At 40.4% G+C, this 24,657-nt stretch overlaps 1 protein-coding gene across 1 annotated transcript in view; it reads left to right on the forward strand.

Annotated features, from left to right (window-relative positions):
* Nucleotides 1-24,169, forward strand: part of LOC122439765 (leucine-rich repeat-containing protein 37A2-like) — a 45,754-nt gene extending 21,585 nt beyond the window's left edge. Inside the window, exons 9-18 of the mRNA XM_043465558.1 lie at nt 6,384-6,455; nt 6,981-7,055; nt 12,772-12,890; nt 15,092-15,221; nt 16,572-16,899; nt 17,314-17,418; nt 22,038-22,081; nt 23,452-23,506; nt 23,588-23,730; nt 23,840-24,169. Coding sequence (XP_043321493.1) covers nt 6,384-6,455; nt 6,981-7,055; nt 12,772-12,890; nt 15,092-15,221; nt 16,572-16,899; nt 17,314-17,418; nt 22,038-22,081; nt 23,452-23,506; nt 23,588-23,730; nt 23,840-23,945 — 1,177 coding nt within the window. The 3' untranslated portion in view covers nt 23,946-24,169. The remainder of the gene's footprint in view (nt 1-6,383; nt 6,456-6,980; nt 7,056-12,771; nt 12,891-15,091; nt 15,222-16,571; nt 16,900-17,313; nt 17,419-22,037; nt 22,082-23,451; nt 23,507-23,587; nt 23,731-23,839) is intronic.
* Nucleotides 24,170-24,657: the final 488 nt, after the last annotated feature.

A 24,657-nucleotide genomic window follows, 5' to 3' on the forward strand; every position in this document is an offset into this window, starting at 1 on the left:
ATTGAGCTGTGGTCACCAAGCCTCCCAGTCAGCTGGCCTTGGTTTTCTTTAGATAGCTGTGTACACACAAAAGTTAGCACACTTGAGGGTGTTGTCATCACTTTTTGGTATGTACTGGAATCCTGGCAGCTTCTCAGATTCAGAAAGGCATCAACATTAAAAATGAAAAAGAACTCACTCGGGTCTGTCTTCTGGGATGATTTAGGGTGGCTGGTTTTTTTGGTTTTGTTTTTTTTTAATAGTTCAAAAATTTGAGAATGTCACACCTAGCAACTACTCTACTTTTCTTCTCCCAACTGCATCTTATTCTTACCACCTACCTATATTACAATGTTTCTTCTCTCTGTCAATAGCATAGTAATTCTTCCTCTGCCCTATAACATTTCTTTAATACCTACATCTCTTAGATACTTATTATGTTCCAGGCACTATACTTAGTGTAAAAGTAAGATAGTGTGCCTAAAGCTTTTACCATATTGCTTGATACATGGTAAATACTGAATACATATTACTTCACACTTTTATTCTCCCAACAACTCTTATTATCCCCATTTTGGGGATGAGGAAATTAAAACTCAGAGACATTGGATAACTTGCCTAGCTAGATTCACACTGTTAATAAGAGGCAAAACCACTTATGAGCTTTGCAAGTAATTTTCTACACAGCTCTTCATTTCCTTGTAGTAAGAACTAAATGATGACAATTTGGCTTTTTGTACCTTGCATCTTGAAGTTGGCTTCTAACTTGAATAGTGCCTTTAGAGCAGAGAGCTCTGGTTTCCCTGTGATAATTCCACACTTCTGGAGCTCTTGGCCAGGCCACCTCTGGGCATCCCCAGGGTTTCTGGCCAGTGCAAATATGACATCATCACTTCTGAGCACCTACTCTCTGCCCACGCTATGCTGGGTGCTTTGCATATGCTCTTTCACTTAATCCTTACCTGCCTTACGAGGTAAATGGTACTAAGTAAGACAGAGATGTTCATTATTCAAGTCACTGTACCAGAAAGTAACAATCAGAATTCAAACTCAGGTCTGCCTGGTTCCCTTGTTTCTTTCTCTGTTCCTCACTGCCAGGGACTCTCCTTCAAGGCTATTCTCAGAACTTGGATGGAAAGACAGATTCACTGCTTCAAATTCTTTAGGCTGCCCCCACCCCACCCCAAGAAAGGGTTTATGTGGTGCAGCTGGAGGTCTTGTATTGAGGAGCCTCACGTGGGGAGTCATGTTCTCATGGCTCATGGACCTATGTAGATGAATAAAGGAAAGGGGGTCAGCCCATCCCCAAGCACTTCAAATATATTGGAACAGGGTCCAGGTCACTCTGCTCATTTCTCTGACTGCCTTCCTCCAAGGAACCAGTTTGCCCTGCCTGCCTTGGGATTCTAGCATAGACAGTTGTGGAGTTTGTCCTATTTGAAATTTGTTTTCACTGCCTGCTTTGGACATTTTTTCAGCTAAAGCTGTTAGGATTTCAGTACACTCAGGACAGTGATGACAAGCTTCAGTCCTCAATTCTTCTCTGTCTCCTCAGTTAATAGAAAGGAAACGTAGCCCATCTGTCTGGACCTGTATAGAAGAATTTGGAGAAAAAAATAAGAGGTAAGAAATGTTCCCTTATTTTGTGTTCTACAGCAGAAGGCTGATGGGGAAACATTTGAGCTTTATTCTTCAAATAAGATATATTTTTCAAAACCATTTAGGACAGCATTCCTTAAACTTTGACTCTGAGATGCTCTTTGAGGCTAATAAAAACTGTTGCCTAGGGGAATCTGGGTAAAAATATATACATATTCCTTGATCTGTTTGTTTTTTTAACATTTTATAAGTTTGAAATTATTCAAATAAAACTTATTTTTTAAAGTTGCAAAAAAAAAAATTGTTCCCATGTTTTGTTCCATAAAGATAAGCTCATGAATCAAAAAGGTAATAGACTAGAAGTCGGCATACCTTTTATGTGTAAAATGAGGGAATCGGGCCAAGATGGAAATGATCTGTAGTAATGTCTGCTGAGAATCCAAAACCATTTGTCCTTTGGTTTGTGGGAAAGTAGGTGCTGTGGGAGCCGCCACGTTGAGTTGTTGACTCGTTCTCACTCATTCTTCCCTTTGCCCAGACACAAGCTTAGTGAATAGAAGGCTCCCTTAAAGACAGGAGGCGGAAACAGGTTAGCCTAGAGTGGCTGCACGCTTTTATTTCACTAGGGATGAACTCAAGGATATTAATCTCAGAGAAGGACTGCTTGGTTAAGAAAAAACAGTGAGCTCCTGGAACCGAGACCATGGGCAAGCTATTAGGAAAAAGCGAAGGGTTGGAGAATTGAGATGATTCTGGAGAAAGATAACAAACTTTGCCAAATTGTTTTGGCTACCTATTTCTTTACAATCATTCTATTTTCATATATATAGTCATTCATGATGACTAGGGAAAAGGGGACAGGAGAAGAAGCAAAAGTGAAGGAATTCACTGTCACAGGAGCCCATCAGTAATCTGATAGGTTTTAATGCCAAAAGTTTGTTTTTCAGCTTCTCAAAGTTTGAGGAACTGTGCTTAACCAAACCTGTGACACTCACATTTTTTCTTTTTTTGACGGGTACACACTGCTCTATTTATTTATTATATTTTTGGCTATGCTGGGTCTTCGTTGCGGCACACAGACTATCTCTAGTTGCAGTGACTGGCTACTCTCTAGTTGCAGTGCACAGGCTTCTCATTGCAGAGGCTTTTCTCATGGAACATAGGCTCTAGGGCGCAAAGGTTTCAGTAGTTGTGGCTCGAGGGCCCTAGAACATGCAGGCTTCAGTAGTTGTGGCTCTAGAGCATGGGCTCAGTAGTTGTGGCAGAGGGGCTTAGTTGCCCACAGGGGCATGTGGAATCTTCCTGGACCACGGATTGAACCTGTGTCTCCTGCATTGGAAGTGTGGAGTCTTAACCACTGAACCTCCAGGGAAGTCCTATTTTTTTTTCACTTTCTTGATAGTGTCTTCTGAAGCACAAACATTTTAAATTTTTATAAAGTCCAGTTCATCTATTTTTCCTCTGATTGTTTATGCTTTGGGTATCAGGTAGTGTAGCGGTAAAGAATCTGCCTACCAATGCAGGAGATGCAAGAGATGTGGGTTTGATCCCTGGATCAGGAAGATCCCCTGGAGTAGGAAGTGGCAACCCACTCTATTATTCTTGCCTGGAAAATTCCATGGACAGAGGAGCCTGGTGGGCTACAGTCCATGGGGTCCAAAAAGAATCAGACCTGACTGAGTAACTGAACACAGTGCATACACAATGCAAGGTCATAAAAATTTACTCCTTTGTTCTTTTCCAAGAGTTTTATAGCTTTAGCTCTTTTGGATATTTGACCCATTTGGAGTTAATTTTCTTATATGGTGTGACGTGTAAGAGTCCAGCTTCATTTTTTTGTGTGTGGATGTACAGTTGTCCCAGCACCATTTGAAAAGACTGCTCTTTCCACATTGAGTTGCTTTGGCACCCATGTTGAAAATCAATAGACCATAACTATAAGGCTTTATTTCTGTACTGTCTATTCTGTTCCATTGATCTAAAATATCTATTCTTATGCCAGCCCCACACTGTGATTGCAGTAGCCTTAAGCTGGGTTTTGAAACCACCAACATTGTTTCAGTTTTTCTTTTTTCTTGAATCACCATGTGAATTTTAGAATTAGGTTGGCAATTTCTGGAAAGAAGTCAGCTGGAATTTTGATAGACATTGCCCTGAAACCATAGGTCAATTTGGGATGTGGTGAAATTTTAATAATGTTTCTTTCCTATCCTTGAACACAGCATGTCTTTACATTTTGTTTAGACCTTCTTTAATTTCTTTCAACAATGTTTCATACTTTGCAGTGTGAATCTTGCGCTTCTTTGGTTAAAATTTTTCCCAAGTATTTTATTTGTTTTGATGCTGTTATTTATGGAATTGTTTTCTTAATTTCATATTTGTAGTGCTGTTGTGTAGAAATATAACTAATTTTTGTATATTTATCTTACATCCTGTAACTTTGCTGAACTCTTTAATTAAGGCTAATAGTTATTTTTAGATTCCCAAGAATATGTCTTGTGGTCTTCTAGTTTCCCAGGAATGTGTTGGAACATTATAAAGTCTCTGTGTGCATCTCATTCCTCAGCTTTTCTTTCTTTCTTTATTTTTGGCTGTGGGTCTTCTTTGCTGTGAAGGCTTTTCTTTAGTTGCAGAGAAAAGGAGCTTCTCTCTAGTTGTGGTGTGCAGGTTTCTCATTGCAGTGGGTTCTCTTGTTGCAGAGCGCTGGCTCTAGGGTGCAAGGGCTTCAGTAGTTGCAGCACATGGGCTCAGTAGTTGCAGCTCCCAGGTTCTAGAGCACAGGCTGAATAGTTGTGGCACGGGGGCTTAGTTGCCGCACGGCACGTGGGATCTTCCTGGACCAGGATCGAACCCGTGTCTCCTGCTTTGGTAGGTGGATTCTTTACCAATGAGCCACCAGGGAAACCCCTCAGCTTTTCTTTTTAAGCTTTTTGGTTAGGCTGTTTTTTCTGCCTCAAACTGTTATCCACGGCCTCATACAACTGTCTTGTTAAAATATTTACCTGAAAATATTTTCCAAAAATACCACTTGAAAAGAGGCTTTTTACATTAAGTAGCTTCCAGTCAGGTCAAAGGCAAGCCTTTCAAGTAAGGTCTTCCAGGGAACTACCAAACATGTAAAATAATGATAGTGCTTTGGAAGTGAGGCTTTGAAGGCCCTCCCAGTCCATTCTGCTTCCTCTGGTACCAGAGATGTGGGCTATTTTTCAAGGCATGGAGAGCAAAGGTCTGAAACAAGAGAACAAAGTTTCCTCATTTGTAAAATGGGGCAACACATATCTCATTGTTCTTACAGAAATTAATTTATTTTCCTTAAATAAATGGTTCCCTGGCTTGCTGCAGGCCTGTTGGTTAAATTTCCAGAGTTCAGGAAAAGTTGATTGTGACCATTTTTTGGTCAGTTTTGTTGTCATTGCTTTTATGGAGGGATGAATTTTCAGATGTCCTTACTCCATCAGTTTTTCTGATTTGCCTGCACCATTGTTTAAAATCTCAGTGACCATAGGCTAATTAAATATTTGATCATGGGAGATGATTAGGGAAAAGAAAGAAAAAGAGAAAGTACAATTCTCATAGAGGGTTTCCCAGATGGATAGATGAAATTTGAAAAGGTATTTCTATATTTAGTGCTCTCACAATTAAGGTTAACATAACATATTTTTAATCCCTCATTTTTTTTTCCCATACAGGTTAAACACAGGCTTTGGAGTCAGAACTGAGTACAAATTCCAGTTCTACTTCTTACTAGTTTGATGACTTAGAACAAGTTATATAACTTCTCTGTGCCTCAGTTTCCTCATTTGTAAAATGGGGTAATAAGTTGATCACATAAGGTTACTATGAGGATTAAATGTTAAATGCCAATCACAGATGCCTAGCAACCCAACAGATGTTAGTTGTGATAATTAGCTTTATAATATTCTGCAAAAATATGCCAGTGATTCTTGGCTGGAGTTACCCTAAAGACAGATTTTCTTTCCTTTCTTCCTGTTTCTTCTTGGTTTTCCTTTTCCCTATCTGTTTTAAAGAACTAAGAGGAAAATCTATTCCAGTATTTTGGAATAAAACTTTGTTCCAAAAAAATTAATTTTTTCATTTTTTTGATATATAAATAAAATGTTATTTATTTATTCAACAAATATTTATTAAATACCTAGTAAATATTAGGCACTCTGTCAGGCATAGGGATAACAATGACAATATAGTGTGGTCACTGCTTTCAAGTTGTTGACAACCTACGAGACTGACAAGCAAACAGGTGATTACATATGCTGTAGCAAAGGCTATGATCCTAGGATACACATGGAACCACGTGATGGGAATATGACTTTCACCAGTTCCTCTTGTATTTATCTCTTCTTCTTTGGCTCCAAAATCAAGGAACTGTCCTATTTTTGTCTTTAATTGGGTAGTTTAAACTATGAAATTTTAAAAATTTTCTAGAAATGAAAGAAAAACACCTTGAATTATGGAGGCCTTTAGAAATAGTATTTCTTATGGAGCAAGGGCTTCTTACCAGCATAGTCTCTTCTAGGGTTTTTGATCTGAAAAGTTCTTTAGCGTATTTTTTTCTTGGCTATCCACTATTTTTCTGTTTTTTTCCTTTCTCTTCTCCTTCTTATCATCTAGAGACTTGGGTAATTCCCAAAGGAATAGTACTTTATGGATTCTAAGGGTGATTTATAGGTAAAGACAGAAAAAGATTATTTTTTTTTTGCCAAGTTCCGTATGCCCCAAAAATGAGTGTAAACTTTCTTGGACATCATTGAAAATGTGGACAATTTTAACTCCATTCCGTTTTTCAGAATTCTCAATCGTAATCCTTTGACAGCAGTGGAAGATTCATATCTTTTTAAATTGCCAGCATTAAAATATTTGTGAGTATTGCAGCATTTTCATGGCCCTTGAGATGATTTCTGCTCTTTCTTACTTTTGTCACAGGTTGAGTATTTTGGCTAAAAAGTCATAATTTAAATTTTAACTAGGTTATTGATACAAGAGTCGTTGGCAAAGAAAAAAGTTAAAGAATGTATATGAGTAAGACAGCCAGCAGAGGAAGAGAGCAGTGTTGAAGAACACACATAGATATGGAACATGTAGATGCATGTAGGAATATTATTTATCCCAGAAAGCAAAAAGGAATACGGGGTACATTATTTTATCAAGAGAGGTAGATGCAATTGAAAATGAGAAGTCAGGATAATAAAAAAAGATTTTACTGTTCAGCACCAGGGTCATTAATTTGATGATGCAAATTCAAATTTCTCCAGTAAGAGTTCCCTGGAATTATCTAGGGCATATAAGAAGTCAGAATTGAAGTAATCACATGTTAAAAATTTTAAGTTTAGAATTTGTGTTTATATTATATGTTTATATCTTACATGTTTGGGCTTCTCCTTCAGAGACATGGGAACAACACAAGTGTCACTTACAACAATTGAAAGCATTCTCATGATGACCCTTGAATTGGAAAAACTGTAAGTTGATTTTTATTATATTTATTTTCACTCGATTGTGTATTTTTAGGTTTATTATTTTTTTAAGTTTATTGATGTATAATTTTCATTTAATAAAATTCACTGTTTAAAAATATACAGTTTGATGTGTTTTGACAGACTTATAGTTCTGTAGCCACCATTACATTTGAGATATAGAAAACTTATGCACCCCCCCAAAGACCCTTCATGTCCCTTTGTAGTCAGTCTCCTCCTCCCACTACCAGCCCCTGGCAACCACCAATCTGATTTTTGTCTTTATAATTTTGCCTTTTCCATAGTATCTTATACATGAAATTATGTGGTATGTAGCCTTTTTGTTTTTGACTCCGTTCACTTAGCCAGTCTCCTTGGAGATTTATTGATGCAGTTGCACCTATTGGTAGTTCATTCCTCAGCAATAATGCTGAGTAGTATTCCTGTTGTGTGGGTATATAGTTTGTTTATGCATTTATCAGTTGATGAACATCAGCTGAGTTGTTTCATTTTTCAGCTGTTATGAACAAAACCTCTAAAAATATTCACATGCATGTGTGAGCATATGTTTTGTGCAAATGTATATTTTCACTTCTTTGGGGTAAAATACCTAAGGGTGGGATTGCTATATCATATGCTAAGTGCATATTTAACTTTTAAAGAAACTGCTGAACTGTTTTCTAAAATGGCTGTTCCATTTTGCATTCCCACTGGCAACGTCTGAGAGTTGGAATTGCTTCACATCTTCACCTGATCCTTATATTTGTTTTAAAAAATTTAAGCCTTCCTAGTAGGTGTGTCGGAGAAGGCAATGGCACCCCACTCCAGTACTCTTGCCTGGAAAATCTCGTGGACAGAGGAGCCTGGTGGGCTGCAGTCCATGGGCTCGCTAAGAGTCAGACATGACTGAGCGACTTCACTTTCACTTTTCACTTTCATGCATTGGAGAAGGAAATGGCAACCCACTCCAGTGTTCTTGCCTTGAGAATCCCAGGGACGGGGGAGCTTGGTGGGCTGCCGTCTATGGGGTTGCACAGAGTCGGACACAACTGAAGCGACTTAGCAGCAGCAGCAGCAGTAGGTGTATGGTTAAATCTCATTGTGCTTTAATTTGCATTTCTCTAATAGCTGATGCTGTTGAGTGTCTACTCATGTGCAGGTATCTTTTAAAATGAAGTGTCTGTTCAAATCCATTTTAATTGGATATTTATATTGAGTTTTAAGAATACTTTATGGAGCACTGAAAAATAAGTCCTTTCTCTTAGATATGTGTTTAGTAAATATCTTCTCTCAGATTGTGACTTTCCTTCATTCTATTAAAGTGTCTCTGAAGACCAGAAGTTTTAAAATTTTGAAGAACTCTAGCAATTTTTCTTGTATGGTTTGTGCTTTTTTGTGTCTTACCTAAATCTTCTTCTGAGATCCAATTGCCTAATCCAAAATCACAAAGATTTTCTCCTGTGTTTTCTTCCAGAAGTTGTATAGTTACATTTAGGTCTATGATCCATTTAATTTTCATGTATAGTGTGAGGGAAGGGGTCAGGTTTTAATTTTTTGTAGTTTAAAAAACTATTTCTGTAGGTCCTTATTGTGACAGTTTATTACACACCTTCAGTTCAGTTCAGTCGCTCAGTCATGTCTGACTCTTTGCAACCTCATGGACTGCAGTATGCCAGGCTTCCCTGTCCATCAGCAACTCCCAGAGCTTACTCAAACTCATGTCCGTAGAGTTGGTGATGCCATCCAATCATCTCATCCTCTGGTCCCGTTCTCCTCCTGCCTTCAATCTTTCCCAGCATCAGGGTCTTTTCCAATGTGTCAGTTCTTCGTATCAAGTGGCCAAAGTACTGGAGTTTCAGCTTCAGCGTCAGTCCTTCCAATGAATATTCAGGACTGATTTCCTTTATTTGGGTGGAGTGTTCTATAAATGTCAATTAGGTCAAGTAGGTTGATAGTGTTGTTCATGTCTTCTAGTCCTTTCTGATTTTTTATCTACTTGTTCTGTTAATTATTGAGAGAGGAATGTTGAAATCCCTAACTGTAATTGTAGATTTTTTTTGTTTCTCCTTGCCACTCTCATTTTCCATTCATATATTTTGAAGCTGTTACTGAATGGATATTTTTTTAGGTAATTTCTTATTCATTAATTGACCTTTCTATCATGATGAAGTAACATTCTCTATCCCTGATAATATTCTTGCTTTGACACTGACTTTGTCTTAAAGTGATACATCCACTCCAGTTTTCTTTTCATTAGTGTTAGCATAGAATAATTTTTTCTATCCTTTTAATCTTTTATTTTCTATTGAAGATAGTTCTTGTATATAGTTGGCTTTTGCTTTTTTGTCTAGTGTGGTTCTTTTAATTAGGGTGATTAGAGCATTTACATTTAATGTAATTATTGATATTAGTACATTCAAATCTACTGTCTTGCCATTTGCTTTCTATTTGTCCCATCTGTACTTTCTTTTTTCTTTTCCCTTTTTCTTCCTACTTTCAGCCTGAGTACATTTTATTATTTTATTTCCTTTGTTGGCTAATTCATTATAACTCAGGTTTTGTTATTTTAATGATTGCTTTATAGTTTACAGTATGCATCTTTAACTTATCACAGTCTATCTTCAAATGGTATTACACAATTTCATTAACAGTATAGGAATCTTACAATAGGGTACTTCCATTTCTTCCCTCCTGGCCTTTGTGGTATTGTTTTCATATATTTTACTTATGTAATAAACAGCACACTATAATATTTTCTTTTAAAAAAATAGATTCAATTTGGATTGGTTTTACATCTTCCATGCCTCTACTTAACATTTTCAGTCTTTAGTCTGGGTTTTGTAACAAATGAAATACAGTTGTTGTAACTTTTTTCATGTATGTTGTTGTTGCTGTTGTTCAGTCGCTAAGTTGTATCTGACTCTTTGTGACCCCATGGACTGCAGCCTGCCAGGCTTCCCTGTCCTTCACCAACCCCCCCAGTTTGCCCAAATTCATGCCCATTGAGTCAGTGAGGCAATCTAACCATCTCATCCTCTGTCACCCTCTTCTTTTGCCTTCAATCCTTCTTTTCCAATGAGTTGGCTGTCTACATTAGGTGGTCAAAGTATTAGAGCTTCAACTTCAGCATCAGTCCTTCCAATGACTATTCAGGGTTGCTTTCCTTTAGGATTGGCTGGTTTGATCTCCTTGCTGTCCAAGGGTCTCTCAAGAGTCTTCTCCAGCACCACAATTCAAAAGCATCAATCCTTCAATTCTCAGCCTTCCTTATGGTCCACCTCTCACATCCATACATGACTAATGGAAAAATCATAGCTTTGACTATATAGACCTTTGTTGGCAAAGTGGTGTGTCTGCTTTTTAATATGCTGTCCAGGTTTGTCATAGTTTTTCTTCCAAAGAGCAAGTGTCTTTTAATTTCATGGCTGCAGTCACCATCTGCAGTGATTTTGGAGTCCAAGAAAAGAACATGTGTCACTGCTACCACTTATTCCCCTTCTATTTGCCATGAAGTAATGGGGCCACATGCCATGATCTTAGTTTTTTGAATGTTAAGTTTTAAGCCAGCCAGCAGTCAACCAGTCAGCCAGCTTTTTCATATATTATAATTTTTTAAATGTCCTTTTCTACTAATTCTAATATCTGTATAGATAATGAGTTAGTTTTGATTGATTGCTTTTTTCCCCAATATAGGTCACATTTTCCTGCTTATTTGCATGCCTGGTAATTTTTCATGTGATTCTAGACATTGTGAATTTTTAGCTTATTGTGTGCTATATATTTTTATAAAATGCTTGGGCTTTGTTTTGGGTAAAGTTAAGTTACTCAAAACAATTTTATTCTTTTAGGTCTAACTTTTAAGATTCATTAGGTAGCACTTCAAGTAACCTTTAGTCTAGAATTCATTATTTGCAACTACTGAGACAAGTCCTTTCTGTGTATCATGAGGTTTTCCCTTCTGGCTTTAAGAACAGATGCTATTCCCAACCCTGTGTAATATCCAGTTAATCTCTCTCTCTTTTTTTTTTTTTTACTTAAAACTGATTCATTTTTTTAAATTTATTTTTTATGGAAGGATAATTGCTTTCCAGAATTTTGCAGTTATTCTTATTATTAATCCTTTCATGTGGTTCTTTTCCTGGCATCAGTTAATTCCTCACACAAATGCACTGACCAATACTTTGTTGAATACTTAAGAGCTCCCTCTGCATATCTCCAGAGTTCTTTGTCTGTGTACTTCTTTACCCTCTAGTCCTCTGCTTTGTGAACTCCCATCACCTTGGTTTTCCCAGATTCTCGGCTCCATTTCTTTAGCTGGGGAGTCTGCCAGTCTGTGCCAGGGTTTCTCTACCCTGTACCCTGACCTGGAAATTCTCTTAAAGAAGTAAGCTAGGGCAATCGTAAGGGTCACTTCATTTATCTCCCATCTCTTGGGGATCACGGAACTTGATTGCCTGAGGTCCAGTTTCTTGAAAATTGTTTTTCGTATGTTTTGTTTGATTTTTTCATTGTTTCAGGTAAAAGCTTAAATTGGTCCTTGCTACTTCATCTTGACTTGAAGCCAATAATATTCTTTCAGTCTGTTTTGTTTTGATGTGGAGTCCAATCAAAGACTAGCACTGCATGGCATGTCTTTGTTTCCTTTAATGTAGAATGTTTCCCTGCTATTTTTTGAGGGGGGGGGGGTCTCTTATGACATTGGCATTTCTGAAGAGTCTAAGCCAGTTGTTTTGTAATTTGCCCCACAATCTGGATTTGTCTGTTTCCTCGTTAGATTCAAAGTAAACATTTTGGAGAAGAATACTATGTAAGTGATGTATCCTTCCTACTTCATCACTTCAAGTGGCCCAATGCTAAGTCTGATCACTTGATTAAGGTGATATCTTACATATGTCTCCATTGTAAAGTTATTTTCCCCCTTGGTAATTGATAAATAATATGTGGGCTGAACTTTGGGATCGGTGAAGATCCTACTTCCAGACAACTCTTCATCCAGCTATGCATCAATGATAATCCTTGTCTGAATCAACTATTACATTGATAGTTGTAAAATGACACTTTTCTAATTTTATCATTCCTTTCGCATTTACTACCTGTTATTATTCTATAAAGTAGAGCTCCCTCACTTTTCTTTTTGAATATCATTATGAACTCATGTACTCTTCTTTAATTATAACTTGTTATAATGATAATGTTTTTCTTTTGAATGTTCAGGTTGTCCAGATTTGGTCAATGAGATCTCTGTTATTGTTTAACCACACAATGTTTTTTTATTCCTAGAGTAATTGCTAATGTATTAATTACTCATAAATAGGAATTGAGAAAGAGACTCCGGAAGTTGGGGACTTATTCAGATCCTTCTTAGAAGTCTGCCTACTTCTGTGTATTGTCAACCCAAAATGAAGTTTTTGGGTTGGAAGAAGATATTTCTGAATTAAACTACAGATCAATGTCACCCAGTTCTAGTCCCTATTCCCTTTTTTCTAGGCATACCATCCCCACTGCTACCCTAATCCTTCTTTTGGGCACCTCTGGCCTCTATATTTATTTTCAAGAGTCAAGAGCAGCAACTGGCCAACTGATCTGTATCCAGTTCTCCAGTCCATATGCCCCAAGAACTAACTCCTTTATGCACTGGCCTGTGGTGGCCTCGGCCTGCCTCTTCTACCTACTCGAATAACTGCTTTACCACAAATTTGAATCTCTGCGTTTCCATTTATAGGATCTTACCTATCCGTATGGCCTGCTGCCTCTGCCAATTTAAAGATACTATTGAGGTTGTCTGCAAGACAGTCAAGCTGCATTGTGACAGTGATTGCCTGACAAACGTCACATTTTGTGGTGAGTCTGAATTGCCTGATGATAATTTTTAAATTTTCTTCTAATTCTTTAATTTTTATTTTTAACCAGTGATGATAAATTTTAAAATTAAAAATGTAATTGCATTCTTTTTATTCATTCAGAGTTCCACATCCCTAAATTTCTAAGAACTACTCCCTTACTAAAAATCAGATTCTTGGTTACATTATTAAGCTAATAATAGCTTAGTTACATTGTTAACTTAATAATGTAACTGATATACATACATAAAAGAACAAGAGAAAGGAATGGAAGGAGGAAGGACATTAACACGAATGGCCACATACTGTATTCTGTGCTGTTTTGCAAATGAGAACTTATTCTACAGTGCATCAGTTTGTAAACTGATTCTATATACATTAGGTCTCAAGTATCCTTTGTCTTATAGGATAAATGTAAACATATTTTTGATATTTTGTCTATTTTTATAATATTATAAAAGAGTACAAGTGATGCTGTCTTATGGCCTACTTGGAGCCTGAGAGTTTCTGGTTCCACCACCAGAAGCTGCTAGCTAGCTCTTCTAAAGGATGGGTGCACTGTGTGTGTGCTAAGTTGCTTCAGTCATGTCTGACTCTTTGAGATTCTATGGACTGTTGCCCACCAGACTCCTCTGTCCATGAGATTCTCCAGGTAAGAATACTGAAGTGTTTTATCATACCTCCTCCAGGGGTTCTTCCAAACCCAGGGATCGAACCTAAGTCTCTTACGTCTCTTGCATTGGCAAGTAGGTTCTTTACCACTAGCGCTACCGGGGAAGAGCAATTTTATTCTTAGACTGTCCAGCTCTGAACTTGTTCTGAATCTCAAACTTTTCTATCCACAAAACACTCAGGTGCTTCTGACTATTTTTCTATATATTAGATTTGTTGGCACTAACTTGATAACCTCCAAAATGTGCTTTGATGCCCAGATAGCTTGAATACAGGTGTCTATCAGTGGTCTAGAACACATCATAAATAATGACACTTTGTTACTTATATAAAGACAATTTTTGCTTAATTTTCAAAAAAATTTTTTATTTTGGCCACTCAGTTCCCTGACCAGGGATAGAACCTGGGCCATAGCAATGAAAATAGTGAATCCTAACCATTATACCATTAGGGAACTCCTCAAAACAATTGTTTTTACCAATTTTATTACTCCCTTCTCCCCCAGAAGTGGGTCAGAAAAGGCATTTTTAATCTCCTTTTGCAGATGAGGAAAAGCAAGATCCGAGGTATTAAGTGCAATGGCCTAGTACCCAGGTGTCCTGTCTCCAATTTTAGGCTCTCTGCACACCCATGCCCTCCTCTCTCATGACCCTTATGTCCTCCTTTGACCCTTGCCACCACCACTAAAATTTTTAATCCTTTTGGAAGAGAAGCCCAGCTACACAATGGTACATATTACCTTTGTACAGTCAGAAGCTTTGGATGGTTTCCCAAAACACTGGAAATATTAGAAGTGAAAAGAAATGAAAGCAAAGTAGGCAACTGACAGAAGTTGCTTTTCCCTTCTGCATTATAATACTTCAAGTATTATTCTATTGATCTGTTGAACATTCCACACTGGCATATAGGCTGACAAATCTGTTAGCTAATGGATCCCTGCCTAAATTTCAGCAAAAAACCAGGGTGACATAAGAGTTTTGGACATAGAGCCCTCTGTTCTAGGGGCTGGAATATATGGAGGCAGGGACTGAGCAAAGGACTCAATGGTTGGGTGGAGGACACGTTCGGATGATGACCTGCTGGCAGCAGTTGTGGTCATGGTCATCTGTGATAATAGTAAGAATGCAAGTGCACTGAAGAGGTGGAGAGAGGAGACCTCACGCTCCTCTGCCTCTGAGGCAGGACAGGATGGGGTATGTGACCGTGAGGAGTCACAGTAGATCTGGGTAGAGGAATCTTTGTCTAACTGCCAGTCCCTTGGGAGCCAGTCGAGTGATCCTAAATATAATTACTATATTTCATGCCACAGAATCTTCTGAGCAGATGGTCACTTTTTCAAAAGCTATCTTTTTTCACCTTTTATTGTTGTCAATCATTGACTTATGTTTGGCTTTCTTTCTCTCCCCTCCAAGCAGCAGTCAAACATTTGCTGATGCCTAATTTATTTGTCTGGGATACATGACTGTGGACTGACAAAAAGCTCTCCCATCAGTCTTCAGTTATCAAAAACAGTCTCTTCTCTTTTGACAGATGAAAATACATCTATAGGGAATGCAGAAGGATCGTTCATGAAGGTGTTGCAAGCCCGGAAGAAGAACACCAGCACGGAACTGACTGTTGAACCCGAGAGGGCGTCCTCAGACCTAAGTGCTGTCAGTCTGTCAGCCTTCATGAATGAGCAGCTGGACTTTAATGACGAAAGCGATGTGATCAGCGCGCTGAATTACATACTGCCTTATTTCTCAGAGGGAAATCTAGAAGATGTTGAATCAACATTATTGCCCTTCATTCAACTTCTTTTTACAAATGCCCATGAGGGAGCTAGGCCCCTGGGCCATTTCAAAAACAATACAAAGAACCCTTCTGTTAAGCCTATATACAACAATTCGACTTATAAAAATAAATTGAGGAAACTCTATTTTCTGGAAAACTTGTTAGATGCAGAAATTCAAGAAAAAATTGATGAGGTTAAAAAGAAAGAAAAAACGGCCATGCTTATCCGTGCCAACCTTTTGGGCCCCAAATTTAAACGCCAGATCTTTCTGAAGAAACTGGAAACAGCCCAACCACAGGAAGACAGCCTAGCTGAGATTGAGAGCCCAGGGCAAAGGCTGCTGAGAGTGGACAGGGTCCTCAAGCGCCCAAGGGGCCTACAGAAAAGGCACTTCAGAGATGCGGGAGATGAGAGCAGCGAGAAGAAACAGATTGCCCAGCCATTTGTGGAGAACACTGCCAAAGAAAGAAGGCTCAGGAGGCCGTCCCCAAGGGAGCTGGACGAACTGGACATGGTGCAAAGACCCAGGAAGTTAGTGGGGAACTCCTTCAACACAGAGCCTTCGTTCATAAAGGAACACAAGGCAGCAGTCTCTTCTTTCCTGAAACAGTACTCTCGGGGCAGGCCTTCTGACCCCCTCCCTCCAAAACCCCAACCTGAGGTTAAAAACAAATCAAAAGACTTATCCTACACCATTTTTGTTTTAGAAGATGCTGATGCTAGAGTGAGAAACATGAAGTCTTCCAAACCAGTCTCACATTCCAGAAAAAAATACCTCTTCCATAAAACTCGCTCTCGGGTGGCCCACAGAACACCGAAGGCCAAAATAAGCCGAAAGCTGAGAAAGAAAGGCTCACTCAGTAGAATGATGCTGGCCAGAAGGCCTCTGTTCTCTGCAGTGAGGAGTCTCATCAATTCCCCTCCACGAGAGGGGTTTTCATCTTCAGGATTACTGGATCCTCAGGAAAATCGTTTTTCGGAATTATATTCTCTTTCAGACCCTCCTAAAGACAACTCTAGTTCAGTGAACAATACTCCACATGTTTTTGGAGCAGTTGTCTCTTTGGGAAACATTACTCGGCCAAAAGAAACAAGACCTGGAATTGCTGCCCGTAATAACGTCTCCAGCGCACACTCTACTGTTGCTGCAGCCTTGATGCCACCTGTTCAACACACGAACGAAACACAGTGGGAGTACCACAACGTGGGCACTGAGCTCGGCTCTAAGCCCCCAAGTGACAGTTTCCCAGTGCTCGCATCCCCAGGAGATCAGTTTGAAAGTCAGCTTAACCAGCAGCTACGATCTCTCATCCCCAACAACGACGTGAGAAAGCTCATTGCTCACGTCATCAGGACTTTGAAAATGGACTGCTCTGAGACCCACGTGCAGCTGGCCTGCGCCAAACTCATCTCCAGAACAGGCCTCTTGATGAAGCTTCTCAGCGAGCAGCAAGAAATAAAGGTGTCCAAGGCAGAATGGGATACAGACCAGTGGAAAACTGAGAACTACATCAATGAGAGCACAGAAGCCCAGAGTGAACAGAAAGAACAGGAGTCCAGTGAGGTGAGGATCATGCCTGAAACATGGGACCTGGGCTTCCACTCAGTTCAGGACATGCCATTAAAGTGCCCAAGCAGGAAGACCTGGGGCTCCTGGCCTGTATCTTGTCTCGATCAAGCTGGCTAAGACAGTGACCTCCCTCTCTGCTCATTCAGAGAATGTGCCCTTATTCCTAGGGTAGATGAGAAGAGGACATAACACACAAGATAAATACATTGTAGAAGAAAATGCTAACAATGAGATCAATAACTTTAAATTTGGTTTCTTCTTATAAAATCTATCCACCTGAAAAGGATGGAGTCTTCTAGTAGTTTAAGAATAGCTAGCTATTGTTTAGAATAGGTTTAAGAATACTCAGCTTTCATCCTTTCCAGCTCCCTGTTTTTAACAACTTGTTATTTATTTCTTTATTTTTAGCTCACAAAAGAAGTCCCAGGTTACGGCTATAACAACAAACTCATCTTGGCAATATCTGTGACTGTAGTAGTGATGTTTTTGATTATAATGTTCTGTCTCATTGAGGTAAGGATGATTATTAATTCAGATTCAGAACCCCCAACCCAAAAAATCAAAGCCACCTTTCCACCTACTAGTACTTGATACTCCTCTTCAGTCACGAGGACTGAGATATACTTTGTTCTTTTATTGACGAGTGTGTTCCCAGGGTTTTCACAGGAGCTCCACTCCCAGGAGATATCTGTGGAACTGAATCCAAGATAATAAGCCATTAGACTATTCTGACCAGTTAAGTTTGTAAGAAGCCAGAGTTGACACGATAGTAACATTTCTTCGACTCAGAACACCATGTGGATTTGATGTACTCACAGCCACTCTCATGCTACCTTGATTTCTCTCCTTGTTGGCTGCAGTGATGAGAGATACATCATTTCCACCCTCACATAGCTATCGGTCACCCTAGGAGGGCTAAAAGGACCGGCTAATAGATAGAAGCGTGATCTTATCAGTCCCTTAGATCTCCTCAGCAGCTGTCTTCTCCGGTGTGTTAGGCATTGTGTAAATAGGTTCCATTAGAGCGCTACAAGTAAGAATCCCGCATCAGGCCACCCTGAAGTATGTCATGTCTGGAGCAGCATCTTCCTGGAACTAGCCTCTTTACCTTTCATTCAGTTACATAATGGTTTATTACTTTCCCCAACAGGCAGTTGCTAACATTAAGAGGAAGATTTGGGGTTTTTTTTAACATGTTTATTTTATTTTTTATAATCTCATTGATTTATTCTTGCTGCCCTGGGTCTTTGTTGCTTTGTGTGGGCTTTCTCTGGTCGAGACAAGTGGTGGGGCTACTCTTCCTAACTGTGCACAGGCTTCTCATTGTGGTGGCTTCTCTTGTTGCAGGGCAGGCTCTATGTGTGGGAGCTGAGTAGTTGCAGCATACAGGCTTAGTTTGCTCTGTGGCATGTGGGGTCTTCCTGGACCAGGATCAAACCCATGTCTCCTGCATTGGCAGGCGGACTCCTATCCACAGCACCACCAGGGAAGTCCAAAAGAGCAATTTTAGTGAGCTGACCATCTTGATTCTACTCTACCAAGACAATCTACTTTATCTCTTCTCCTGTCCTGGCAGCCCTCTATTCCAGCCAAAGCAGCCCCTCAACATGTGCTCGTTACACCGTACCCATTCCTGCTTTTACCTGCGCGTTTGCGCAGACAAAATAAATTCCTTTATTTTACTTTGCCTGTGGGAGTCCTGTGACTCTCCAAAGCCAACTCAAGTTCATCTGTCTTCAAATAGACTTCCCTGAATCATCCAGCCCTCCTGACCCTAGTCTCGTGAGGCCTGTCACCAGTTCTTAGGGGCCCCAGCAAAGCAGTCCCCTCAACCTCAGAACTTACAAAAGTGGTAAACAGTTCTTTAGAAGGTGGCTCCCTAAGAGCCTCATGAAGGGGAGCAGAGCAGTGTAAGGACCAATGGCTTCCTGGTCTGTCAGACTTGAATAAAACCTGACATGATGTGTCCGCTAAAGAGAAATGTGTCGGTCTGTAGGAGGGCTGGTCAGTAGTGAAAGTACAGAAACGGTGAAGAGGGAGCAGCATGGGCCGTGCCCAGCCTCACCTTGTCCAAGAGTAGAGATGGCACCTGAGGCAGCATCACTGAAGAGTCAGGCCCATCGCCAGGCTGCACCTGTTGAGAGCATCTGGCTACTACAGGCCTTTCCATTTAATGTGGGATTCAGCTGATTCCTTTTCTCTTCTCACCAAGTGGCCTTTTGAGTGTGTGGTTGTGCTTTGGCGTGCCTTGGAGGCCTGTCTTTACAGAAGTTTAATTCTCTGGTTGTGTAGACACAGGTGCCCTGTCTGTAGAACAGATGTATTTCTCGTTGTCAAGTAAGAATTTGGCATTCTGATTTTTGATCATTCCTGTGATATTATTGATAAGGTGAAACTGCCACAAGAGGAAGATGTAAGTTCTCTCTTGGAGGGGAAGAGTAATTTCTGAGCCTAGGAGGTTGGGGACTTAACATGGGGTCTGGGGACTTAGCATGGGGTCAGCTTGCTAGTAGTTGGCCATTGCCCAGACTGTACCCTCTGCATCTCCAGGTGGCATACGGCCTTTGCTTGTCTAGTATATCTGCATGTGCGAGCTAAGTCACCAGTCGTGTCTGACTCTTTGTGACCCCATGGACTGTAGCTCTTTCAGGCTCCTCTGTCCTTGGGATTCTCCAAGCAAGAATACTGGAGTGGGTTGTCATGCCCTCTTCCAGGAGATCTTCCTAACCCAGGAATCAAATCCGCATCTCTTATGTCTTGTGCATTGGCGGGCAGGTTCTTTACCACTAGTGCCATCCGGGAAGTCCTATAACATCCTCTTTATGCTGTTTTTAATTTCCATGTAGTTTAGCCTTCATTTGTATCTATACCGTTTCATTGTTTCCTCTCCCCACTTACAAGGTTTTTGAGGACAGGGACTGTGCAATGTTTTTCCCATGATAGACACTAATGGTGTTTGACAGAACAGAGATGAGGCATTTTATCAGTTCCACAGTGAAGAATAATGCAAAGGAATATTTATTTGAAGTAGCGTAGAGAGTCCAGAAATAGACCCATGTGTTCTTAAGATATTTGTCATGTTTTGATATTCTAATCAGTGGAAGAAAATGAATAAATGATAATCAAATAAGCTGCCTGACTATTTGTAGGGAGGGGGAAGAATAATAGCAGATCCCCATTTCTCACCTTAAATAAACATGTTTCCATAAATGTGAAAAAATACTGCATAAAAGTATTAGAAGAAAAGCAGTATTTTAATAATCCTGTGTCAGGAAAGCAGCTTCAGGGCCTGGTACCACGAGCAGAGTCTTTGATGGATCTGACCACCTGGTCTGTGACACCAACTTAGCACTGCTTCATGCCAAGTGGAAGATGAAGAATTTTCTGTGTATTGTCTGACTGAATCGCCACAATCCTGTGAGGATGGTATTACTGTCCCTCTCTCATAGAGGAAGGAAATCAGCATGAGGCTCCAGTGGTCAAACCAAAAGCAGGAGCCAGTATCACCCGACTGCAAAGCCTGTGCTCCCTACTCTGCTCTTTTGTCTTGTCACCTTAGAGACAGAAACAATGGAAGGTTTTGAAATGCTGAAATTCAAAGAAAGCCAATATTTATTTATCATAAAGAGGTTTGTGGTGGGGGGTTGTTTTTGTTTGTTTGGCCGTGCTGTGCTTGCAGGATCTTTGTTCCCGACCAGGGATCAAATCCAGGCCACCACAGTGAAATAGCAGAGTCCTAACCACTGGACCACTAGGGAACTCCCAGGGGTTTTATAAATCAACAGGAAGAAGACAGACAATCCAGAGGCGAAGGGGGTGAGGGCTGAGAAGAGTAGGAGAGGCGTTGACAGTCTACCACCACAATGGGCCATCATCTCCTCATGGCTCATGTGCAGCAGGTTTTGTTAGCCAAGCCTTTGTCACCTCATGACATAAAAATCATCTCTAATCATCATCTTCAAGTACTTTTATAATCTGTCTAGAACTTGCTGTATTTGATTTTTAGTGTAGTTGAGGTAAGGGATCTAACCTTTTCCCCAGTACGTGAAGATCCACTTGTTTTCAAATCTTTCACTGAATGGTTCATTCTTTCTCCCCTGTCTAAAATACTGTCTTTACTTGGATTCTATTCTGTTGATCCAGTTATCTTTTCCTGTTATCTTTTCAGTATCACACTGCTTAACTCCAGGTACTCTATAACATGTAATTTTATATCTGTTAGGGTAAGGCCCTGATCTTTGATCTTCTTTTTCATACATTTCATAAGTGTTTTTGCATATATTCTCTACCAAATGTCAGCGCACCAGGTTTTGTTTAAAAACTTCCTTGGATATAAATAGGGTTGCATCGAATTTGTAGGTTAATTTGAGGAGAATTGACCTCCTTACAGTATTCTCGGAAGATAGAATCCCATGCCATGTATGTATTTCTTCTCAATGTCCTTCAGGAATGTTTTAATATTCTCATCACATAAGTCTTACACATTTTTGGTTGAGTTTATTCCTAGTTACTTTATGCATTCTTATTGATATTATAAATGGGATCTTTTTTTCTATTAGCTAGTTATTTGTGCTATATAAGAAAGCTATTAAAGCTTATATGTTGATCTCTTGACTTTGTATGTAAGCTGTCTTACTGAATTCTCATATTACTTACAGTACTTAAAATTTTGGTTGATTCCTTTGGTCTTCTAAAGTCCATCATTCATATGCAGATATGTTTATCTCTTCCTTTCCAATTCTCCCTTCTTCTTACTGTACTGATTAGGACCCCCCTCCTCCACAGTGATCAATAGTAATAGTAATGACAGGCATCTGCCTCCTGTTCTTGATTTTAAACAGTGCTTAGGTTTCTGGTCAATACTTTTATTTTCTTTCCCTACTTCTGAAAGTTTTTTGTTAGGAATTATCTGTTGAACATGATCTAAAATGGTCCATAAAATGTATCGCCAGCTGCATGCAACACCCAAGGTTAGGTACTGTGGGAGAGTCAAAGGATTCTTAAACAGGATAGAATTCCTGTCCTTAAAAATGTTATCAACTCACTGGGTAGATAAAACTGAAAATAAAAAGTAATGAATAAAGATTTGGAAGTGGCTGTCATGATCGTGATCATGTTTTCTTTTAAAATAGATTTATTCTCATAGAACGGCATCAGAGGAAGAAGGAAGCAGAAGGTAAATATTGGTCTTTTAAAGCAGAATTTTAGAACTAGAGGAGAGCTGAGAACTCATCTATTTTAGTCTCCTCACCAAAGGCAGGAAGAAGCTTTGTTTACCCTAATGCTTTACACTAATTTATTTATCAGCAGAACTAGCTCCCCAACCAAATTGGGCCTAGCACAGGACTGGGACAGATTCATCTGGTTTCACTTGTTCTTTAAGGAAAGAGGGTGGGCGGGGAGAGGTTTTGGTTGTACCTGTTCCTGCCAGTGGTAGGCATCAGGCCAGGTCAGAGGTGTTCTTGGAGGCTCTGGGGTAAGAAGTTAGAGATTTGGGGGCTAGCCTTACTCAAAGCTGATGAAAAGTAGAACAAATTATATGTTCTTTCTGTAAAGGGGCAGGAAAGCTCCCCTTCTCATCCTCCTGGTTTTCAGCCCCCACTCCATATTCCCTTTATCCAAACCTCATAAAGTTTTAACTGGAAGAAACTTTAGACAGTAGTTTGTCTTTTCCTTTTATAATAAAAAAAAAAAAAAAAAAAATGGAGAAAGAGAAAACATCTGGCCCCATGGTCATGCTGCTAGTGATTATCAAAAAGAAGGTGGTGCCTTTCCACCGAGGGCCCCTTGTGATCACACTGTTCTTGGGCTGCGAGCTGCATTTTATGTCACAGCTTAGCACACACATACTTTATGGACAGAAGTGGTTTCTGATACAAACTCAGTGTGCACGCCGTTGTTTTTTTTTCTTTTTCTTTTTCAATTCTGTTTGTTTTCAAAAAGAATACTTTTGAGTTTTCCTGCTGGTCATAACCTTTAAACTGATTTCACAATTCACTCACACCTCAGTGACAACCTGCCGTATGCAAGTCAGAGTGCTAGGTAACTTTGCTAGTTGGACCTAAGGGTTTACCTGCTGTGATGCAGTTTATCGGATAGAGCAGCTAAGAAAGCAGAAGCACCTCCTCCCCTCCCCCACCCCCACCCCAGCAAATGCCGCACATGAGACTAAGTCCAAAGTGGGTAGTGTGGAATGCTTCTGGAAGGAGTGTGCATCTGCCCGGCACGGTTGCGCAGTGTCTTCACTGCACGAGGGCAGTTGGCTGAGGGCCGAGAAACGTGAGTGGGGCTGCAGTCGGGCCTGTAGGCCATGCTAGGCCACATGCACAGGCCTCCCGAGAGAGCGGGCCAGGGGCCATTTTGGACAGACCTGGAGAGCTTCTGGAAGGCCAGCATGGAGTGATTCTCAAGACCCCAGGTCTGTGGTGACTTTGCTTATTGTGATTGCTGACTGAAGTCCCATTTAGTCCTGGTAAGACCAGAGCAAATACACTGTGAGAGATGGAAAGTGGCACCTGACACTAACCGTGTATGCTTTCCTCCAAGGGGCTTTTTCGGATTTCTGCTGCGTAAGAGGAGCTCAGGGACAAGTGAGAGTCAGGTGGGTTTGGGAAGGATGAAGTGCTGTAGCCAGAGGAAGCAGGGGAGAAGCAGAACTAACACGTCGCTCTCTGTGTCCCAGGAGGGCTTTTTCTGGAGGCGGCGGCCACTTTGGCTTCGGGACATGTACAGGCCTCTCAACGCCACGCGCAAGAAAAACATGGCGCAGAAGCTGCATGACAAGGAATCTTCGGAAGAGGATGAGATTTTCAATAAGGATGCGGGGTAAACAATAGGGGACGATTTACACTTCTCGCCTCAGATGAGGAAATAATGAAAAGTGTGATTGCCCCTTTCGAGACTAAACACCTTGGCACTCTTTTTCTCATCCCAGGGGGACCACTGAAGCACCGACAGAGGAGCCTCCGGCTACAGATTCGGCTGCTGAAGAGCCAGAGGGTGAGGAGAGTGAGGCAGCCGCCGACACCGCCACAGAGTGAGCCCCGTCCCGCCACAGGCCACCTGCAGATTTTATTTTCTAGTACTGGCTTCTCAGCATCACTTGTAAAATACTTATTTTTCTCATATTAAAATGTATAAATCCATAACCAATTCTAACCATGTGGTAAGGAATTAAAATGTCAATAGTTGAGTATTTATGTACCACTATCAAGGGCCTGCAAGAAAAAAGCAGAGCTCTTTTTTTTGAAACTAGAATCCCTCAGGGCGGCCAGAACTTCCATCAGAGGAAACGCGGGCAGAAGAGGATAAATACAAGGATGGAGCGGGGCTTCCATCCCTTGTTTCCCCAGTATAACCAGCCCCTGGGAACTGGAAAACAGGTCATCCTCAGGGGGCATAGATCATTAAATCAAATAACAGTTTTCTCTGGTGCTCTCTCTTCTGGTTCATCAAGTACAAGTTATTTACAACACACTTGACCTCCTGCTCACGGAGGATCATCCACTTCCAGCCTCTCTCTCGTCACTCGCTGGGGCTGACAGAATATTTGGATCACTGGGCCACCCTCCACCACAGGACCTAGGCCTGACTTTCTCCCAAGCTCTCAAACTCATGTACTGGAACACATGTTCCCTGTCTCGGTAGGGGGTTCTCCACCCCTTCAAGCTGGTGGAAAATGCACATTGGGTTGTATTTTTTCTTTAAAAAGCAAAAAAAAAAAAAAAAAAATCTGAGTCTTTGAATAGCTAG

Source organism: Cervus canadensis, chromosome 1, assembly GCF_019320065.1.
Source record: "Cervus canadensis isolate Bull #8, Minnesota chromosome 1, ASM1932006v1, whole genome shotgun sequence".
Lineage (NCBI taxonomy): Eukaryota > Metazoa > Chordata > Mammalia > Artiodactyla > Cervidae > Cervus > Cervus canadensis.